This window comes from Ovis aries, chromosome 5 (genome assembly GCF_016772045.2).
Source record: "Ovis aries strain OAR_USU_Benz2616 breed Rambouillet chromosome 5, ARS-UI_Ramb_v3.0, whole genome shotgun sequence".
NCBI lineage: Eukaryota > Metazoa > Chordata > Mammalia > Artiodactyla > Bovidae > Ovis > Ovis aries.
Window position 1 is genome coordinate 15,388,398 of NC_056058.1, and position 18,954 is coordinate 15,407,351.

General features: G+C 45.4%; 1 protein-coding gene across 1 annotated transcript in view; it reads right to left on the reverse strand.

Moving 5' to 3' along the window:
• Positions 1–18,222: 18,222 nt before the first annotated feature.
• VAV1 (vav guanine nucleotide exchange factor 1) overlaps positions 18,223–18,954 on the reverse strand; it is a 65,468-nt gene continuing 64,736 nt past the window's right edge. Inside the window, exon 27 of the mRNA XM_027969763.2 lies at positions 18,223–18,526. Coding sequence (XP_027825564.1) covers positions 18,473–18,526 — 54 coding nt within the window. The 3' untranslated portion in view covers positions 18,223–18,472. The remainder of the gene's footprint in view (positions 18,527–18,954) is intronic.

The following is an 18,954-nucleotide window of genomic DNA, read 5'->3' on the forward strand; positions in this document are numbered from 1 at the left end:
CAGAGAAGCCTGGCCCTGCAGTCCATGGGGTCACAAAGAATTAGAAACAACTTAGAGGGTTTGCACACAAACCCTCTTCCCCTCGCTCATCCTTTGCTATGCCCTCCATCAATCAACCCCAAAATAAGAACCCTCATGGCAGAGTCAGCTTTCAGGGGAGCCTAAGAACCCCCTTCCACCATTAGACACTAAGCTGTCTCCAACAACACAAGAGAAGACTCTACACATGGACATCACCAGATGGTCAATACCAAAATCAGATTGATTATATTCTTTTCAGCCAAAGATGGAGAAGCTCTATACAAGACCAGGAACTGACTGTGGCTCAGATCATGAACTCCTTATTGCCAAATTCAGACTTAAGTTGAAGAAAGTATGGGAAATCACTAGACCATTCAGATAGGACCTAAATCAACTCCCTATGGTTATACAGGGGAAGTGACAAATATATTCAAAGGATTAGATCTGATAGACAGAGTGCCTGAAGAACTATGGACGGAGGTTCGTGACATTGTACAGGAGGCAGTGATCAAGACCATCCCCAAGAAAAAGAAATGTAAAAAGGCAAAATGGTTGTCTGAGGAGGCCTTACAAATAGCTGAGAAAAGAAAAGAAGCTAAAGGCAAAGGAGAAAGGAAAGATATACCCATTTGAATGCAGAGTTCCAAAGAATAGCAAGGAGGGATAAGAAAGCCTTCCTCAGTGATCAGTGCAAAGAAACAGAGGAAAACAATAGGATGGGAAAGACTAGAGATCTGTGCAAGAAAATTAGAGATACCAAGGGAACATTTCATGCAAACATGGCCTCAATAAAGGACAGAAATGGTATGGACCTAAAAAAAAAAGCAGAAGATATTAAGAAAAGACAGCAAGAAAACACAGAAGAACTCTACAAAAAAAGATCTTCATGACCCAGATAACCATTATGGTGTGATCACTCACCTTGAGCCAGACATCCTGGAATGCAAAGTCAAGTGGGCCTTAGGAAGCATCACTATGGACAAAGCTAGTGGAGGTGATGGAATTCCAGTTGAGCTATTTCAAATCTTAAAAGATGATGTTGTGAAAGTGCTGCACTCAACATGCCAGCACATTTGGAAAACTCAGCAGTGGCCACAGGACTGGAAAAGGTCAGTTTTCATTTCAATCCCAAAGAAAGGCAATGCCAAAGAATGTTCAACTACCACACAATTGCACTCATCTCACATGCTAGTAAAGTAATGCTCAAAATTCTTCAAGCCAGGCTTCAACCGTACGTGAACTGTGAACTTCCAGATGTTCAAGCTGGATTTAGAAAAGGCAGAGGAACCAGAGATCAAATTGCCAACATCCACTGGGTCATTGAAAAAGCAAGAGAGTTCCAGAAAAACATCTGCTTCTGCTCTATTGACTATGCCAAAGCCTTTGTGTGGATCACAACAAACTGTGGAAAATTCTTAAAGAGATGGGAATGCCAGACCACCTGACCTGCCTCCTGAGAAATCTGTATGCAGGTCAAGAAATAACAGTTAGAACTGGACATGGAACAACAGACTGGTTCATATTGGGAAAGGAGTATGTCAAGGCTGTGTATTGTCACCCTGCTTATTTAACTTATATGCAGAGTACATCAGGAGAAATGCTGGGTTGGATGAATCACAAGCTGGAATCAAGATTGCCAGGGAAATTATCAATAACCTCAGATATGCAGATGACACCACCCTTATGGCAGAAAGTGAAGAAGAACTAAAGAGCCTCTTGATGAAAGTAAAGGAGGAGAGTGAAAATGTTGGCGTAAAACTCAACATTCAGAAAAACTAAGATCATGGCATCTGGTTCCATCAATTCATGGCAAATAGATGCAGAAACAATGGAAACAGTGAGAAACTTTATTTTTCTGGGCTCCAAAATCACTGAAGATGATGACTGCAGCCATGAAATTAAAAGACTTACTCCTTGGAAGAAAAGTTATGATAGCATATTAAAAAGCAGAGACATTATTTTGCCAACAAAGGTCCATCTAGTCAAAGCTATGTTTTTTCTAGAAGTCATGTATGGGTGTGAAAGTTGGACTATAAAGAAAGCTGAGTGCTGCAGAATTGATGCTTTTGAACTGTGGTGTTGGAGAAGACTCTTGAGAGTCCCTTGGACGGCAAGGAAATCCAACCAGTCAATCCTAAAGGAAATCAGTCCCGAATATTCATTGGAAGGACTGATGCTGAAGCTGAAATTCCAATACTTTGGCCACCTGATGTGAACAACGGACTCATTGGAAAAGAGTTGGGAAAGATTGAAGGCGAGAGGAGAAGGGGACGACAGAGGATGAGATGGTTGGATGGCATCACCAACTCAATGGAACTGAGTTTGAGTAGGCTCTGGGCATTGGTGATGGACAGCGAAGCCTGGCATGCTGCAGTCCATGGGATCACAGTCAGACACGACTAAGCAACTGAACTGAACTGAACTGTCTTAAGAACTGAGATCTGTTATGGATACTTACGAGTCCCATATCCTATGTATGTTTCCTATGTAAATATCACCTCTTGAGAGGGCAGCAGAGCTTTCCAGTGTAAATATCACCTCTTCCAAGGACTTCCCATGTAACTATCACCTCCACCAGGGAGCCTTCCAGTGTATTTATCATCTCCTCCAAGAAGATTTTCCATATAAATATCATCTCTTACAGGAAACCCTCCCTGCCCTCCACTTCAAGATTAGGGATTTCTCCTGTGCTTCCCCAAATCCCAACATTCAGCATGACCTATGCTTATTGGAAAGAATGAAAGTGAAGTGTTAGTTGCTCCACCATGTCTAACTCTTTGCAACCCAGTGGACTATAGCCCACCAGGCTCCTCTGTCCATGGAATTCTGCAGGCAAGAATACTGGAGTGGGCTGCCATTTCCTTCTTCAGGATAACTTCCTGACCCAGGGATAGAACCTGGGCTTCCTGCATTACAGGCAGACTCTTTACTGTCTGAGCCACCAAGTCTGCTTCCTTCAAAGACTGGGAGCATCACAGGGCCTGGAAAGGGATTCTGTGGGACACCGTATCCTAGAAAATGAAGAAACAAAAGAAGAAGGAAAAAAGGGGAACTAGTGAATGTCCTGATCCTCCCCTGACCCCAGAGAGATGACCGGAGATTTGATGCATCTGGGGATGAGCAGCAGTAGCCTTTCTCCTGGACTAAAGGAAAAGGAACCCTGAGAGGGAAACAGGAGATAAAGGCCAGAGCCACTGCTTTCTCTGAATGATTTCTAGTTATCCTGGGCTCCTCAGACCCCTGCCAAGTAGGGGTGATTTACTGACAATCCCTCAGAACTATACCCAGTTCAATGACTCCCTAGGATGACTCTTAGAACATGGCATACAGCCATCCAGTGAGATACAAAGCAAATCAACAAGAGGAAAGTACTGGGACTTCCCTTGTTGTTCAGTGGCTCAGACTCCATGCTTCCAAGGCAAGGGGCTTGGGCTTGATCCCTGGTTGGGGAACTAAGATCCAAATGCCAGCAAAAAAAAAAAAAAAAAACACATTAAAAAACAAACAAACAACAACAACAACAAAAAGAGGAACAGGTTGAAGTCCAGATGAAATTACATTCAATCGTCCAGGATTGCCTAGGGCCCGGAGTGGAGGGAGGGAAGGATGATCAGAAGGATGAAGAAAATTTAGGAGGAATGACATGAATGTTCTCTATCTTGATTGCAACAGAGTTTGTCAAATGCACCAAATCTTACGCTGTGAAAACAAACAGTTTGTTGTATGTAAATCACTCTCTTGATAAAATTGCTAAGATTAACTCCAAAATGAAGAGTACCCAGCATTCTGTCAAATTATTTTATTGTGCATGCCGCATGAAGAGACCAAATTGTTAGATTTTGTATACTATGTATAAAGGGACCAAATTGTTTATATTATATAAATGGATATTTATATTTATATATTTATATTATATAAAGGGATCAGAAGACATGTGCTTAGAGGATCACTAGCGAATTGTGTCCTCTTTTTCACTGAAGCATTCGTTTAAATAGATAGCTAATCTTGGGACTTTCCTGGACTTTCCTTAGTCCAGTGGCTAAGACTCTGAGCTCTCAATGCAGGGGATGGGGATTTGATCCCTGGTCAAGTCATTAGATCCCTGACGTTGCGATTAAAGATCTGGCATGCTGCAGCATAGTTCAGAGATCTTGCAATGCCCCAATTTCAGCCAGGCATAGCTAAAGAAATACGTTTTTAAATAGATAGCTGATCTTATTTCACAACTATAAAGACCTCAGAAAGCTTAGAAGCAATCTAAATGTACACTCCCTTTAAAACTGAAATGAAACCACAAACACTAATACAGCGTGTGTTTCCTAACTGCACCCAGACAGATAAGAAATGTTCCTTGGAAGTCCTTCTTCATCCACAGTAACAACATGGTTACAGCCGTGAGCCTACACAGTGAACATGTTTTAATCTCATGTGATCTAATGGAACATTCCTCTCTGAGTGCATTGCTGGTGTTTGCAGGCTTTGCTGCACACCTACTGTCCCTCTGCAAAATAACTGCAGAAACTTAGTTCTCCGAATGGTTTTCTAGTGATTATTCCATCTCAAGGCTAGAGGAACTGTAAGTAGACCTCGTTTGGACGGAACCAAAAGTATCAACAGAAGAGGATGTGGACAGACAGAGCTGTGAGAGAAAAATAAGAAGTCTTCATATTTGCTCCCCAAACACAGGGTAATTAGGGGCCAGAATTTGAAGAAGCAATTCTCCAACAGCGTAAGAGGAAGGTGGGCCTCCAGGTCTGAGCCTCTGCAACTGTCAAAGATTCTGGAAGGAATGGAACATCAGAAAGAGACAACCCTTGAGGACTTCCCTGGAGGTCCAGTGGTTAAGACTCTGTGCTTCCAACACAGGGGGCAAAGGTTCAGTCCCTGGTCAAGAAACGAGATCCCACGCAGCATGGCCAAGAAAGAACAAGACAGCCCAAACAAGGGATAATTCTGTCCATGAGCTTAGAATACCCTGGCAGATAGAACTAGCATCAGCGCATTCCTTTGCTGGGGCTTTCCATAACAAAGTCCTACAGGTGGTGCTAGAGGCAAAGAAACAGCCTGCCAAAGAGGTGACACAGAGATGTGGGTTTCATCCCCGGGTCAGGAAGATCCCCAGGAGGAGGAAATGACAACCCACTCCAGTGTTCTTGCCTGGAGAATCCCATGGACGGAGGAGCCTGACGGGCTACATGGAGTTGCAGAAGAGTCAGACGCAACTGAGTACTCGTGTGAGCTCACACACACACCGCACACATGTAGGTGGCCTAAGCAACAGATAGACGTCCTCGCGTGGTCTGGAGGCCGGTTGCCCACAGTCAAGGTGTCAGCAGGGCTGGGTCTCCCTGCGGCCTCTCTCCTCGTTTTGTAGACAGCCGTCTTCTCCCTCTGTCCTCACAGAGTCGTCCCTCTACTCAGGTATCCGTGTTCTGACTTCCTCTTCTCTTGAGGACACAGTCCTTGCGGGTCAGAGCCCGCCCTAATGACCTCCTTTAACTTCCTCACCTCTGTGAAGACTGCCATCTCCGAGAACACTCACATTCTGAGGACCTGGAGTTGAAAACTTTAACAAACATGTTTTGTTCAGGGACGGTGACACATTTCACTCACATTCCAGCTCCAACCGCTTAGCGTGTGACCTTAAAATGTGACACCTTCTTTGATCCTCAGTGTTCTCATCTACTGAAAAATATGTCTACTTCTGGAAGGAACCTAAACGTCCGTTGACGGACGAGTGGGTAAAGAAGATGTGGCCTATATATACAATGGAATACTACTTCGCCATGAAAAAGAAGGAAATCCTGTCATTTACAGCAACATACACGGGCCTAGAGATTCTCATACTAAGTGAAGTAAATCAGACAAAGGCAAATACCATATGCGCAATCTAAAACATGATACAAATGATCGTATTTACATAACAGAAATAGACTCACAGACATAGAAAACAAACTAGTGGTTACCAAAGGGGAAGAGGGAGGGGAAAAATTCAGAGTTTAACAGATACACACTACTGTCTATAAAATAAGGAAAGGTCTTAACTGAAGAGCACGGGAAACTATATTCAATAGCTTGTAATAATCTATAAAGGAAAACAATCTGAAAATGATTATGATGTAGAGATAGATGGAGCAATAACTGAATCACTTTGTTGTATGCCTGAAACATTATAAATCAACTATACTCCAATTAAAAATTAATTTAAAAAAATACACATGTCTACTTCAAATAGTAATCATAGGGACTAAATGAAGTAACATAGCACTTAGCCAAAGCACTTAAAGTAACAAAATACACAGCAAACATGCATCAGCTGTATTATCACTATTACAATACGCTACATACATCTACATCCATGCACATATATATTATCAGGCTTCCCTAGTGTGATCACTCACCCAGAGCCAGACATCCTGGAATGTGAAGTCAAGTGGGCCTTAGAAAACAACACTACAAACAAAGCTAGTGGAGGTGATGGAATTCCAGCTGAGCTATTTCAAATCCTGAAAGATGATGCTGTGAAAGTGCTGCACTCAATATGCCAGCAAATTTGGAAAACTCAGCAGTGGCCACAGGATTGGAAAAGGTCAGTCTTCATTCCAATCCCAAAGAAAGGCAATGCCAAAGAATGCTCAAACTACCGCACAATTGCACTCATCTCACATGCTAGTAAAGTAATGCTCAAAATTCTCCAAGCCAGGCTTCAGCAATACGTGAACCCCGAACTTCCAGATGTTCAAGCTGGTTTTAGAAAAGGCAGAGGAACCAGAGATCAAATTGCCAGCATCCACTGGATCATGGAAAAAGCAAGAGAGTTCCAGAAAAACATCTATTTCTGCTTTATTGACTATGCCAAAGCCTTTGACTGTGCGGATCACAATAAACTGTGGAAAATTCTGAAAGAGATGGGAATACAGACCACCTGACCTGCCTCTTGAGAAACCTATATGCAGGTCAGGAAGCAACAGTTAGAACTGGACATGGAACAACAGACTGGTTCCAAATAGGAAAAGGAGTATGTCAAGGCTGTATATTGTCACCCCGCTTATTTAACTTCTATGCAGAGTACATCATGAGAAACACTGGGCTGGAAGAAGCACAGGCTGGAATCAAGATTGCTGGGAGAAATATCAATAACCTCTGATATGCAGATGACACCACCCTTATGGCAGAAAGTGAAGAGGAACTAAAAAGCCTCTTGATGAAAGTGAAAGAGGAGAGTGGAAAAGTTGGCTTAAAGCTCAACATTCAGAAAACGAAGATCATGGCATCTGGTCCCATCACTTCATGGGAAATAGATGAGGAAACAGTAGAAACAGTGTCAGACTTTATTTTGGGGGGCTTGAAAATCACTGCAGATGGTGACTGCAGCCATGAAATTAAAAGACGCTCACTCCTTGGAAGAAAAGTTCTGACCAACCTAGATAGCATATTGAAAAGCAGAGATATTACTTTGCCAACAAAGGTCCGTCTAGTCAAGGCTATGGTTTTTCCAGTGGTCATGTATGGATGTGAGAGTTGGACTGTCAAGAAAGCTGAGTGCCGAAGAATTGATGCTTTTGAACTGTGGTGTTGGAGAAGACTCTTGAGAGTCCCTTGGACTGCACCGAGATCCAACCAGTCCATTCTGAAGGAGATCAACCCTGGGATTTCTTTGAAGGGAATGATGCTAAAGCTGAAACTCCAATACTTTGGCCACCTCATGTGAAGAGTTAGTTGACTTACTGGAAAAGACCCTGATGCTGGGAGGGATTGGGGGCAGGAGGAGAAGGGGACAACAGAGTTTGAGATGGCTGGATGGCATCACTGACTCGATGGACGTGAGTCTGAGTGAACTCCAGGAGACGGTGATGGACAGGGAGGCCTGGCGTGCTGCGATTCATGGGGTTGCAAAAAGTCGGACACGACTGAGCGTCTGAACTGAACTGAACTGAGTGGCCCAGTTGGTAAAGAATCTGCCTGCAATGTAGGAGTTACAGGTTCAATCCCTGGGTCGGGAAGATCCCCTGGAGAAGGAAATGGCAACCCATTCTAGTATTTTTGCCTGGGAAATCCCATGGGCAGAGATTTTCACATGTCATGAAATATTGCTCGTTTTGATTTTCTTCAACCACTTTTTAACTTTATGGCTGAACCATGCGACTTGTGGGATCTTAGTTCCCGTCTCAGGCATCGACTCCATCCTCCTGCAGTGAAAGTGCTGAGTACTAACTGCTGGACTGCCAGGGAATTCCCTCTTCATCCACTTAAATGTAAAAAACACTCATACAAGCACTATTCCCAAAAGCCAAAAGGTGGAAACAGCCCAAATATCTGTCAACAGATGAGTGGATATGCAAAATATGCTATATCTATCTGTTACATAATTAACAGATCAGCTCTTCACATTGAGTGGCCAAAGTATTACAGCTTCAGCATCAAACCCTGGTGCTGGGAAAGACTGAAGGCAAAAGGAGAAGGGGGCAATAGAAAATGAGAAGGTTGGATGGCATCACCGACTCAAAGGACATGAGTCTGAGAAAACTCTGGGGGATAGTGAAGGACAGGAAAGCCTGGGATGATGCAGTCCATGGAGCGGCAAAGAGTCAGACCCAACTTAGCGACCGAACAACAACCACCACAATCTGTTACCCAACCAAACTTGGATCCAATATATTATGTATATTTACCACAATAAAATATTATAACTTTTTACAAATCTTCAAACTTGTAGCTTAACTCAGGATGAGTTTTGATCTCCCCTTGTCCCCTCAACAAAGCACTTTTGTGCAGAACACAAGTATATATAGAAACATCAGCTTCCCATCAGGGTTAGAAAAAAATCCCGTTTCCATCATGGTTTGTCTCTGCCAACATCTTACTTCTCTCTTTTCTCTATTTCAGCCACTCTGGCCTTATTACTAGTTCTTGATTTCACCAAACTCATTCTTCATACCTCCATAAAGTGGGTTTAAAAAAAAGAAGAAGAAGAAGAAGAAGAAGCAGCTCTGTCTGACATCTGACTTCCTTGCCTGAAATTCCACTGTTAGAGAGTCATTCCTTTGGCTAAACGCCTTTCTCTTCCAGGAAATACAGGGTACTGACTCAACAGTCTCCTCAGAGCCTTTTCACTTTTCATTTCCTCTGTTTAAAACACACATTTTTCCTCCTCGCTTTTCCACGGTGCACTCTCTCCATTCATTTGGAGTCTCAGTTCAAAAGTAAGAGATGACTTCCCTGCTGTCTGATCAATAATAACCACCCACCACCATCAAGACACTCTCTACCCTGCTACTCTACCTCCTTTTCCTCCATGAAGATATTTTCCAAATAAACTCAAACTGAGGTCACATCTTTACTCAGCCTTATCTCCTGCCCCTTCCTGTTTACATAGGTCAGTGTGGCCAGAACAAGAAGAATAATGCAAATTACATAAGGTCCTATGGGTCATCCTAAGGATTCAGTTTGGTGCCTGAATTATATGATATTGATTGTGCTTTTGCAGAATGGGTAGGAAGTTGGGGAGACCTTTACAAAAGTCAATGAACATGATGATACTAATGACTTGAAATAAACTGCGACAAGTGTAAAGTGCCATGCCAGCATCCACTGAATAAACCCCCTTACCCCATGGCTCCATCCTCCTGCTGCTTAAAACTCAAACTTTTTTACAACTTCTTTTGGCTGAGCTGGGTCTTTTTTTTTTTTTTTTTTTTTAACGTGCTCCACCGGCTCTGCATTGCTGTGGGCGCACTCTTGTGGTGAGCAGGGTCTACTCTCTAGTTGTGATGGTTGGGCTTCTCATTGCAGTGGCTTCTCTTACTGCAGTTCAGGGACCCCAGCGTGCCGGCTTCAGGAGTTGCTACGTGCAGGTTCAGTAGTTGTAGCTTCCAGGCTTAGTTGCTCCACAGCATGTGGGATTTTCCTGGACTAGGATCGAAACTGTGTCCCTTGCAGTGGCTAGAAGATTCCTATGCACTGTGTGTTAGTGCCTCAGTCGTGTCCGACTCTTTGTGACCCCATGGACTGTAGCCTGCCAGGCTCCTCTGTCCATGGAATTCTCCAGGCAAGAATACTGGAGTGGGTTGCCATTCCCTTCTCCAGGGGATCTTCCCAACCCAGGGATCGAACTCGGATCTCCCGCATTGCAGGCAGATTCTTTGCCGTCTGTGCCCGCAAGGAAGCATGTACCCACCAGGTAAGTCCCAAAGCTCAAACTTGTAAGCCTGATGTAGACCCCGCCCTCCAGCCTGGTCACAGAAGTAGAAAGTTTAGAATCCGCCATGGCCACTAGAGGGCAGCACACAGCTTCAAATCGGTGAAGCGGGAACCCAGTGCAAAAACATTTCACCGAACCCAAGCCGTTCCTGTTTCCTCTCAAACGTTGTCCTGAGTCTCCAAGGACAGGCTTTCATCAAGTCAACAGTCCCCATGAAATGTGATAGGAACCCAACGTGGAAATCTACCGCAGAAGTCAATTTTGGGAGGTGATGAAGATGTTTATGGCCTAGACAGTGGTGATGCTTTTGTAGGAGGATGAAAGAGTGTGTTAGTCACTCAGTAGGGGTCTGACCCCTTGCGACCCCCATGGACTGTAGCCCGCCAGGCTCCTCTGTCCATGGGATTTTCCAGACAAAAATACTGGAGTGGGTTGTCATTTACTTCTCGAGGGCATCTTCCCTACCCAGGGATCAAACTCAGGTCTCCTGCATTACAGGCAGATTCTTTACCATCTGAGCTACCAGTTTGGATAGAAAGTGAAAGTGAAAGAAAGTGAAGTTGTTCAGTCTGTCCGACTCTTTGCGACCCCATGGACACTAGGCTTCTCCATCCATGGGATTTTCTAGGCAAGAGTACTGGAGAGGGTTGCCATTTCCTTCTCCGGGGAACTTCCCAACCCAGGGATCGAACCCAGGTCTCCCACATTGTAGATAAACACTTTACCGTCTGAGCCACCAGGGAAATACCAGCGTAGATAGGTATCCCCAAACTCATTGCTGTGTATACACTCAATGTGTACAATTTTTATATTAATATGTCAATGATACCTCAATAAACTAGGTTCAAAAAGAAAGAAGAAAATGCCCTGTGCCTGACTTTATTGGCATTCCACTATTAGAGAGTCATTTCTTTGGATTTAATATTTCTCTTCCAAGAGATACAGGGTACTAACTCAACAGCACAAGCTGAGCCCTGGAAGGGATTAAAGAATTAGGAAGAGCCTTTGTGTCACAGTAAAAAGTTCTGGGCAGAGCCCACTGTACATACAGCAGGGGTCTTTTCAAGAGTATAATTAGTAAGAGTTAGTGGCTCAGTTGTATCCAACTCTTTGCAACCCCATGGACTGTAGCCTGCCAGTCTTCTCTGTCCATGGGATTCTCCAGGCAAGAATACTGGAGTGGGTTGCCATTTCCTTCTCCTGGGGATCTTCCCCACCCTGGGATCATACCCGGGTCTTCTGCATTGCAGGCAGATGCTTTACCATCTGAGCCACTTGGGAAGCCCTTAAACACACGCTTATGCTCCAAAGGCCTAGATCCAATCTCTCCTTCCAGGAAACTCATTCCTCTTGGCTCCTCCAACTCTGTGTTTCTCCCTCTTGCCCCAACCTGGTCACATGAAGCTGTGAGTGTTTGTATCCAATGACTCTGACATGAGACCTCTATGGATCCCGTCCCTTTACTTTTGGGTGAATGAATCGAGGGTGGGATTGGGGGTACCTCTGGGCAGGGTAATGATGCTGCAGGGCCAAAAGTATCAAGGGCTCTTTCTGTTGTTCAAACCTGGGCTCATATAAGCAGGCTTGTGAACAATCACATGCACACGCACACCCACACAAACACACACCCTGCTCTCCACTTCCCCAAGCCAAGTTATCTGCCAAGGAGGTGGGTGCACTATTCCCAATATCCACCAGAGGGCAGGCGTGGCTTAATTTGGGGCTATCTGCGAGCGCGCGCGCGTGTGTGTGTGTGTGTGTGTGTGTGTGTGTGTGTGTGTGTGTGTGTGTGTGTGTGTGAGAGAGAGAGAGAGAGAGAGAGAGATTTACAGGTTTGGTTTTGTTTTTCCCTTTGAATGATGGCCATTCTGACCGGATGGCTTTGGGTTTCCCAAGTGGCGCTAGTGGTAAAGAACCCACCTGCCGCTGCAGGAGACAAGAGACAAAGGCTGGATCCTTGGATCTGATCAGGAAGAGCCCTGGAGAAGGAAATGGCACCCCACTCCGGTATTCTTGCCTGGGAAATCCCATGGACAGAGGAGCCTGGAGGGCTACAGTCCATAAGGTTGCAAAGAGTTGGACCCGATTGAAGCTACTTAGCACACGTGCATTCTGATCAGTGTGACGTGTGCCTCATTGTAGTTTTGATTTGCATTTCTCTAATAATTAGTGCCAACGAAGGTCCGTCTAGTCAAGGCTATGGTTTTTCCACTGGTCATGTATGGATGCGAGAGTTGGACTGTGAAGAAAGCTGAGTGCCGAAGAATTGATGCATTTGAACTGTAGTATTGGAGAAGACTCTTGAGAGTCCCTTGGACTGCAAGGAGATCCAACCAGTCCATCCTAAAGGATATCAGCCCTGGGTGTTCATTGGAAGGACTGATGCTGAAGCTGAAACTCCAATACTTTGGCCACCTCATGTGAAGAGTTGACTCATTGGAAAAAACCCTGATGCTGGGAGGGATTGGGGGCAGGAGGAAAAGGGGACGACAGAGGATGACATGGCTGGATGGCATCACCAACTCAGTGGACGTGAGTCTGAGTGAACTCCGGGAGTTGGTGATGGACAGGGAGGCCTGGCGTGCTGCGATTCATGGGGTCGCAAAGAGTCGGACACGACTGAGCGAGTGAACTGGACTGAATAATTAGTGGTGGCGAACATCTTTTCATGTGCTTGTTGGCCATCTTCTGATGTTTATAAATGCACTTGTTTGATCCAATGGATATACGTCTGATTGTGTTTGAAGTCTGTCCACCAATTTCACCTGTGGATGTCTTCATCTGAGTAAGATCCCAGGGCAGGGTGTATTGTTTGAGGATGTTGTATCTGTCAAGCTGTCTGCTTGTTTCGGGTACCATATGGTGTGTGCTTGAGGGTGTGATTCTGCACCTGGCTGAGTAGACACATGTCTCCGTACCTATCTTTATAAATCAGTTTGACAGGTGCACCTCTGAATTGCCAGTTGAAAGCGGATGTCAGTATTTCTGCACCTCTGTGTAGGCGTTTCTACTCTTATTTCAGTCAGTTTCGGTATTCAGGGAGGGGAGTGTCTGGGGTCTGGGATCTGTCGGCCTGGAGTAATGAATGAGGGGAGGAAATCTGTGTGCATCCCTAGAGATGTCAGCTTGCCATCAGACGTGGGCAGAGTCCTTCTGTGTCCACCTGCACGCCTGCTTTCCAGTCTATTTGCTGTATTTGCCTGTCTGTGTATTTGGGGGGCTGTGTTTCTTCCTGACAGTCAGTGCACCTGCTTGGCCTGTTATGTGTCTGTTTCATCACAAGGGCCTTTATATCCATCACGTATGTTATGGGTTAAATTGCATTGACCCCCCACACACAAATAGAGACCTAACACCCAGGACCTCAGAATGTGACCTTATCGAGAAATAGGATCTTGGCAGATATGATGAGTTAATTTGAGGCCACACTGGAGTAAGGGGGCCCTTAATCCAGTTAGATTGGTGTCCTTATGGTGGTTTAGTTGCTAAGTCTTGCCTGACTCTTTTGTGACCCCATGGACTGTAGCCCGCCTGTAGGAGGGCAGGGTCCTCTGTCCATGGGATTTCCCAGGCAAGAATACTGGAGTGGATTGCCATTTCCTTCTCCAGGGTCTCTTCCAGACCCAGGAATAGAACCCATGTTTCTTGCATTGCAGGTGGATTCTTTACCAACTGAGCCATTGGGAAGCCAGTGTCCTTATAGAAAGGAGAAATGTCTTTGTTTTTTTTGTTTGTTTGTTTTGTTTTCGCCTCATGGCTTGGAGAATCTTACTGTCCAAACTGAGTATCAAGCTCTGGTCCTTGGCAATGAACGCACGGAGTCCTAACAGCTGGACCATGAGGAAGTCCCCAGGAGGGAGAGGTTGGACACATGCGCACAAGTAGGATGCTGTGTGAACTCTGGAGTTGTGCTCCCACAAGGCAAGCTCCCAAGAGGTGTGAGAGAGAGATGCCTGAAACAGATTTCTCTCCACCATCTTCAGAGGGAGAACAGCCCCCCACTGACACCTTGATCTTGAACTTCTGCTCGCCAGAACTGTGAGACAATCAGTTTGTTTGGTTTAATTAAGCCATTCATGGCAGGAAAGCAATGACAAACCTAGACAGTGTGTTCGAAAGCAAAAACATCAGTTTGCTGACAAAGGTCCATACAGTCAAGGCTATAGTTTTTCCAGTAGTCATGTACAGATGTGAGAGTTGGACCATAAAGAAGGCTGAGCACCAAAGATGCTTTTGAACTGTGGTGTTGGAGAAGACTCTTGAGAGTCCCTTGGACTGCAAGAAGATCCAACCAGTCCATTCTAAAGAAGATCAGGACTGAATATTCATTGGAAGGACTGATGCTGAAGCTGGAGCTCCAATACTTTGGGCACCTGATGCAAAGAGTCGATTCATTAGAAAAGACGCTGATGCTGGGAAAAATTGAAGGCAGGAGGAGAAGGGGATGGCAGAGGATGAGATGGTTGGATGGCATCACTGACTCGATGGACATGAACTTGGGCAAACTCTGGGAGATGGTGAGGGACAGGGAAGCCTGGAGTGCTGTAGTCCATGGGGTTGCAAACAGTCAGACATGACTTGGCGACCGAGCGACAATGGCAACAATTAGGCCATTCAGTTTGCGGTACTCAGTTGTGGCAAACTAATACAGTGTGTTTGTGTGCGTGCATCCCCAGGCTGCTGCTGCTGCTGCTGCTAAGTCGTTTCAGTAGCGTCAGACTCTGTGCAACCCCATAGACGCCAGAGCCCACCAGGCTCCCCCATCCCTGGGATTCTCCAGGCAAGAACACAGGCAGCTGATGTAACTGACAGCCAGAGCCAGGGAAGTTCCTGGTTAGGGCAACGTGGGGCTGCCCTGTGTTCTACTTGTTCGTTCATTGGTCGCGCTGGGTCTTTGTTGCTGCGCACGGACTTTCTCTAGCTGCGGCGAGCAGGGCTGCTCTTTGTTGCGGCGCGTGGGCTTCTCACTGCAGGGGCTTCTCTCGTTGCGGATCATGCGCTCCAGAGCGCTGGCTTCAGGAGCTGCGGCACAGGGGCTTACTTGCTCCCCGATAGTTGGGATTCTCGCAGAACAGGGATTGAACCTTGTCCCTTGCATTGGCAGGCAGATTCTTAACCTCTGGACCCCTTGCCCTGTGCTCCTCTGAACCTCTCTATGCCAATACATTTCGGTGACAGCTGTTCCCGGGAACCCAACTCTACAGGCCACGCCAGGGCGCACCTGAGGCCGCCCCTCACCTCCGCCAGCCGGTAAGAAGTGGCCGCCTTCAGCAGCTGTCTGCCTGGTCCCTCGTGGGGGGTGTAACAAGGCGGCTCCAACCACTTCTCCAGCCCCTTACTCTCCCTCCCTCTCTGAGCACAGTAAACTCCTGGTAATTTTCAGAACCTACAAGGCTCACATTCATTTCTCTTTCCCCTAGACCCACCCCATTTTTCTTTTTTTCAAATTGAAGTATAGCTGATTTACAGTATTGTGTTAGTTCCAGGGGTACAGCAAAGTGATTCAGTTATACATACTTTTTTTCGGATTTCTTCCCATATAGATTGTTACAAGATATTGAGCATAGTTCCCTATACTATAGAGTAGGTCCTTATTGTTTGCCTATTTTATACAGTCTGTAGATGTTAATCTCATACACCTGATTTATCTCTCTCATCCCTCTTTGCCCTTTGGTAACCACAGGTTTTTTAAATCTATGAGTCTGTTTCTATTTTCTAAATAAATAATTGTGGGGCTTTTTTTTTTAGTTTCCATGGATAAGTGATATTATACAGTATTTTATTTTTTCTGATTCACTTTGCTTAGTATGGTAATCTTTAGGTCCATCCATGTGGCTGTAGATGACAAGATTCCATTTGTATTATGGTTGAGTAGTATTCCAGTGTGTGTGTGTGTGTGTGTGTGTACACGTCTTTAGCCATTCATCTGTTGATGGTGTTGATGGTGCATCCCAATCCTTAGAAGGACACTAGCCCCATTGACTTAGGGTCCACCCTAATGACGTCACTTTAACTTAATTAGCTCTTTAAAGAACCCATCTTCAAATACAGTCAGCATCACAGATTCCTTCTTATCACACAAGTGAGTGAATAAGTCAATGAATTAATGAAGGAACGATAGAAAGGGCTTCTGGCAGGTTCTGATTTTATTCCGTGTATTCACTGCTTCTCCCTGGTTGAGGAGTAAACCTTTGCCAACTGATGTTGCTCTGGCCAATGAGATGTCTTCTTTTCATTCCCAAGAATACGAGAAAACCGCCGAGTGGTCCAGTCATTTCTCTGTTACTCCTGCCACAAGCCTGGCACGTCCCAAGGCTGCAGTGCCTTCTCCTTCCAGAAGCTTCTTCTTCAGCAGAGTTGAAGCCAGTGCATGAAAGAATTATGCGACGTTGAGATGAGAAATCATTTGTTACAGTAGCAACACTCAGCCCAAGGTGACAGATTTTTTTTCTCCTAAGAGTTATTTCTTCAGGAAATCTACCAAAGATGTGATTTCCGGGGTTTCAAAAGCCTAAGGAAAGATTCTGGTGCTCACATCAGCAGCACAAATATTAAAACTGGAACAGCACCTGTGCAAGGATGACAGCAAATTTGTCAAGCGTCCCATATTTTTGACATGGATGGACCTGGAGCCTGTCATACAGAGTGAAGTCAGACAGAGGAAAACAAATATTGTATATTAACACATGTATGTGGGATCCAGAAAAATGGTATAGATGATCATACTCACAAAACAGAAACAAAGATACCGATGCCGAGAAGAAACGAATGGACACCAAGGGGGAAAGGAGGGAGGGTGGGATGAACTGGGAGGTTAGGACTCACATATACACGCTATCAATACTGTGTGTAAAATAGGTAAATAATGAGAATCTTCTGTACAGCAGCTGGAACTCTACACAGTGCTCTGTGGTGACTTAAATGGGAAGGAAATCCAAAAAAGAGGGGACACATGCATACACATAGCTGACTCACGTTGCTGTACAGTAGAAACTAACATAACATTGTAAACAACCTTTGCCGACAAAGGTCCACATAGCCAAAGCTACGGTTTTTCCAGTAGTCATGTACACATGTGAGAGCTGGACCATAAAGAAGGCTGAGCGTCGAGGAATTTTTGCTTTCAAATTACGGTGCTTGAGAAGATCCTTGAGCAAGAGTCTTGGACTCTGGATAGCAACAAGATCAAACCAGTCAGTCCTAAAGGAAATCAACCCTGAATATTCATTGGAAGGACTGATACTGAAGCTGAAGCTCCAACACTTTGGCCTTCTGTAACGAAGATCTGACTCATTGGAAAAGCCCCTGATGCTGTAAAGATTGAGGACAGGAGAAGAAGGGGACAACAGAGCATGAGATGGTTGGGTAGCATCACCGACTCGATGGATATGAATTTGAGCAAACTCCACGAGATGGTGAAAGACAGGGAAGCCTGGCGTGCTGCAGTCCATGGGGCTGCAAAGAATCAGACACAGCTTAGTGGCCGAACAGCAACAATCTGTGAGTGTAAAATTCTTTCCTGCCACATAGGAGTCCCATTTCCATATTTCAGGCCTTATTTGTTTTTATACTCTAAACTTTTTTAATTTCTATTTAGGTCTAGCCAATTAACAAACAATGTTGTGATAGTTTCAAGTGAATAGTGAAGGGACCCAGCCATATATATACCCATGTCCATTCTCCCCCAAACTCCCCTCCCATCCAGGCTGCCACCCAACCTCGAGCAGTGGAGTTCCATGTGCTACACACAGCAGGTCCCTATTGGTTATCCATTTTAAATACAGCAGTGTGTAATATCCATCCCAAACTCCCTAACTATCCCTCCCTCCCATCCTCCCCCCACCACCCGACACCACCGGCAACCAGAAGTTCATTCTCTAAGTCCTAGAGGGCTTATTTTAGATGATAGAGAAAGGTGACAGAGCTGGAAAGCAGGCATGGGGGCTTGTGCCTGTCCCAACTCCCTCTCCCACCATTCCCCTTGCAGGTCTGACAGTCCATCCATTCATCATTTTATTGGAAGTAGTTGCCTGGAGCCCCACTTTCTCAAGGGGACCCAAGAGGAAATGCATGTGTTATAAATTAACCATGGCAGGGCATCATCCCTGGAGCCCTGCCAGCTGGACGCTAGCCCTCCACAGTCCGCGGACTCTCAGCCCACCAGGATCTGTCCCAGCTCCTGGCCCCACTGCCTGTTCATCCTGGGCTTGGAGCCTGGAATCTCTTGTCTCTCTGCCAATGTGCCAAGGCTCAGCAGTACTCAGAATAGTCCTCTTCCACATAGTTGGAGGGGAACCAGCCAACCTGGAAAGAGACGGGGAAGCAGTCAGGGTGGCCTCTCTGCACATTCTCCCGCTGCTCCTTGACAGGAACAGCCAGGTTTCCTCCTACCTCGGGGCCTTTGCCCCTGCCACACCTTCTACCCCAGAAAGTACCTCCCCGGATACACCCTCAGCCGACCCCCACCCTCCTGTCCTTCACTCATGCGTCACCTTACCCATAAGGACTTCTAACCATCCTATTTAAGCATGTCACCTTACCCATAAGGACTTCTAACCATCCTATTTAAGCACTGCAAACCTCACCCACCCCGACACTCCTCACCTCCACTTACTACTTTTCCGTAACACTTTTCACCATCTAATTGATTATACATGTTATTTATTTATGGACTTTTCTCTGTTCCCCCTCCCTTCACTACAACAGGGCAGGGATTTTTGTCTGTCTTATTC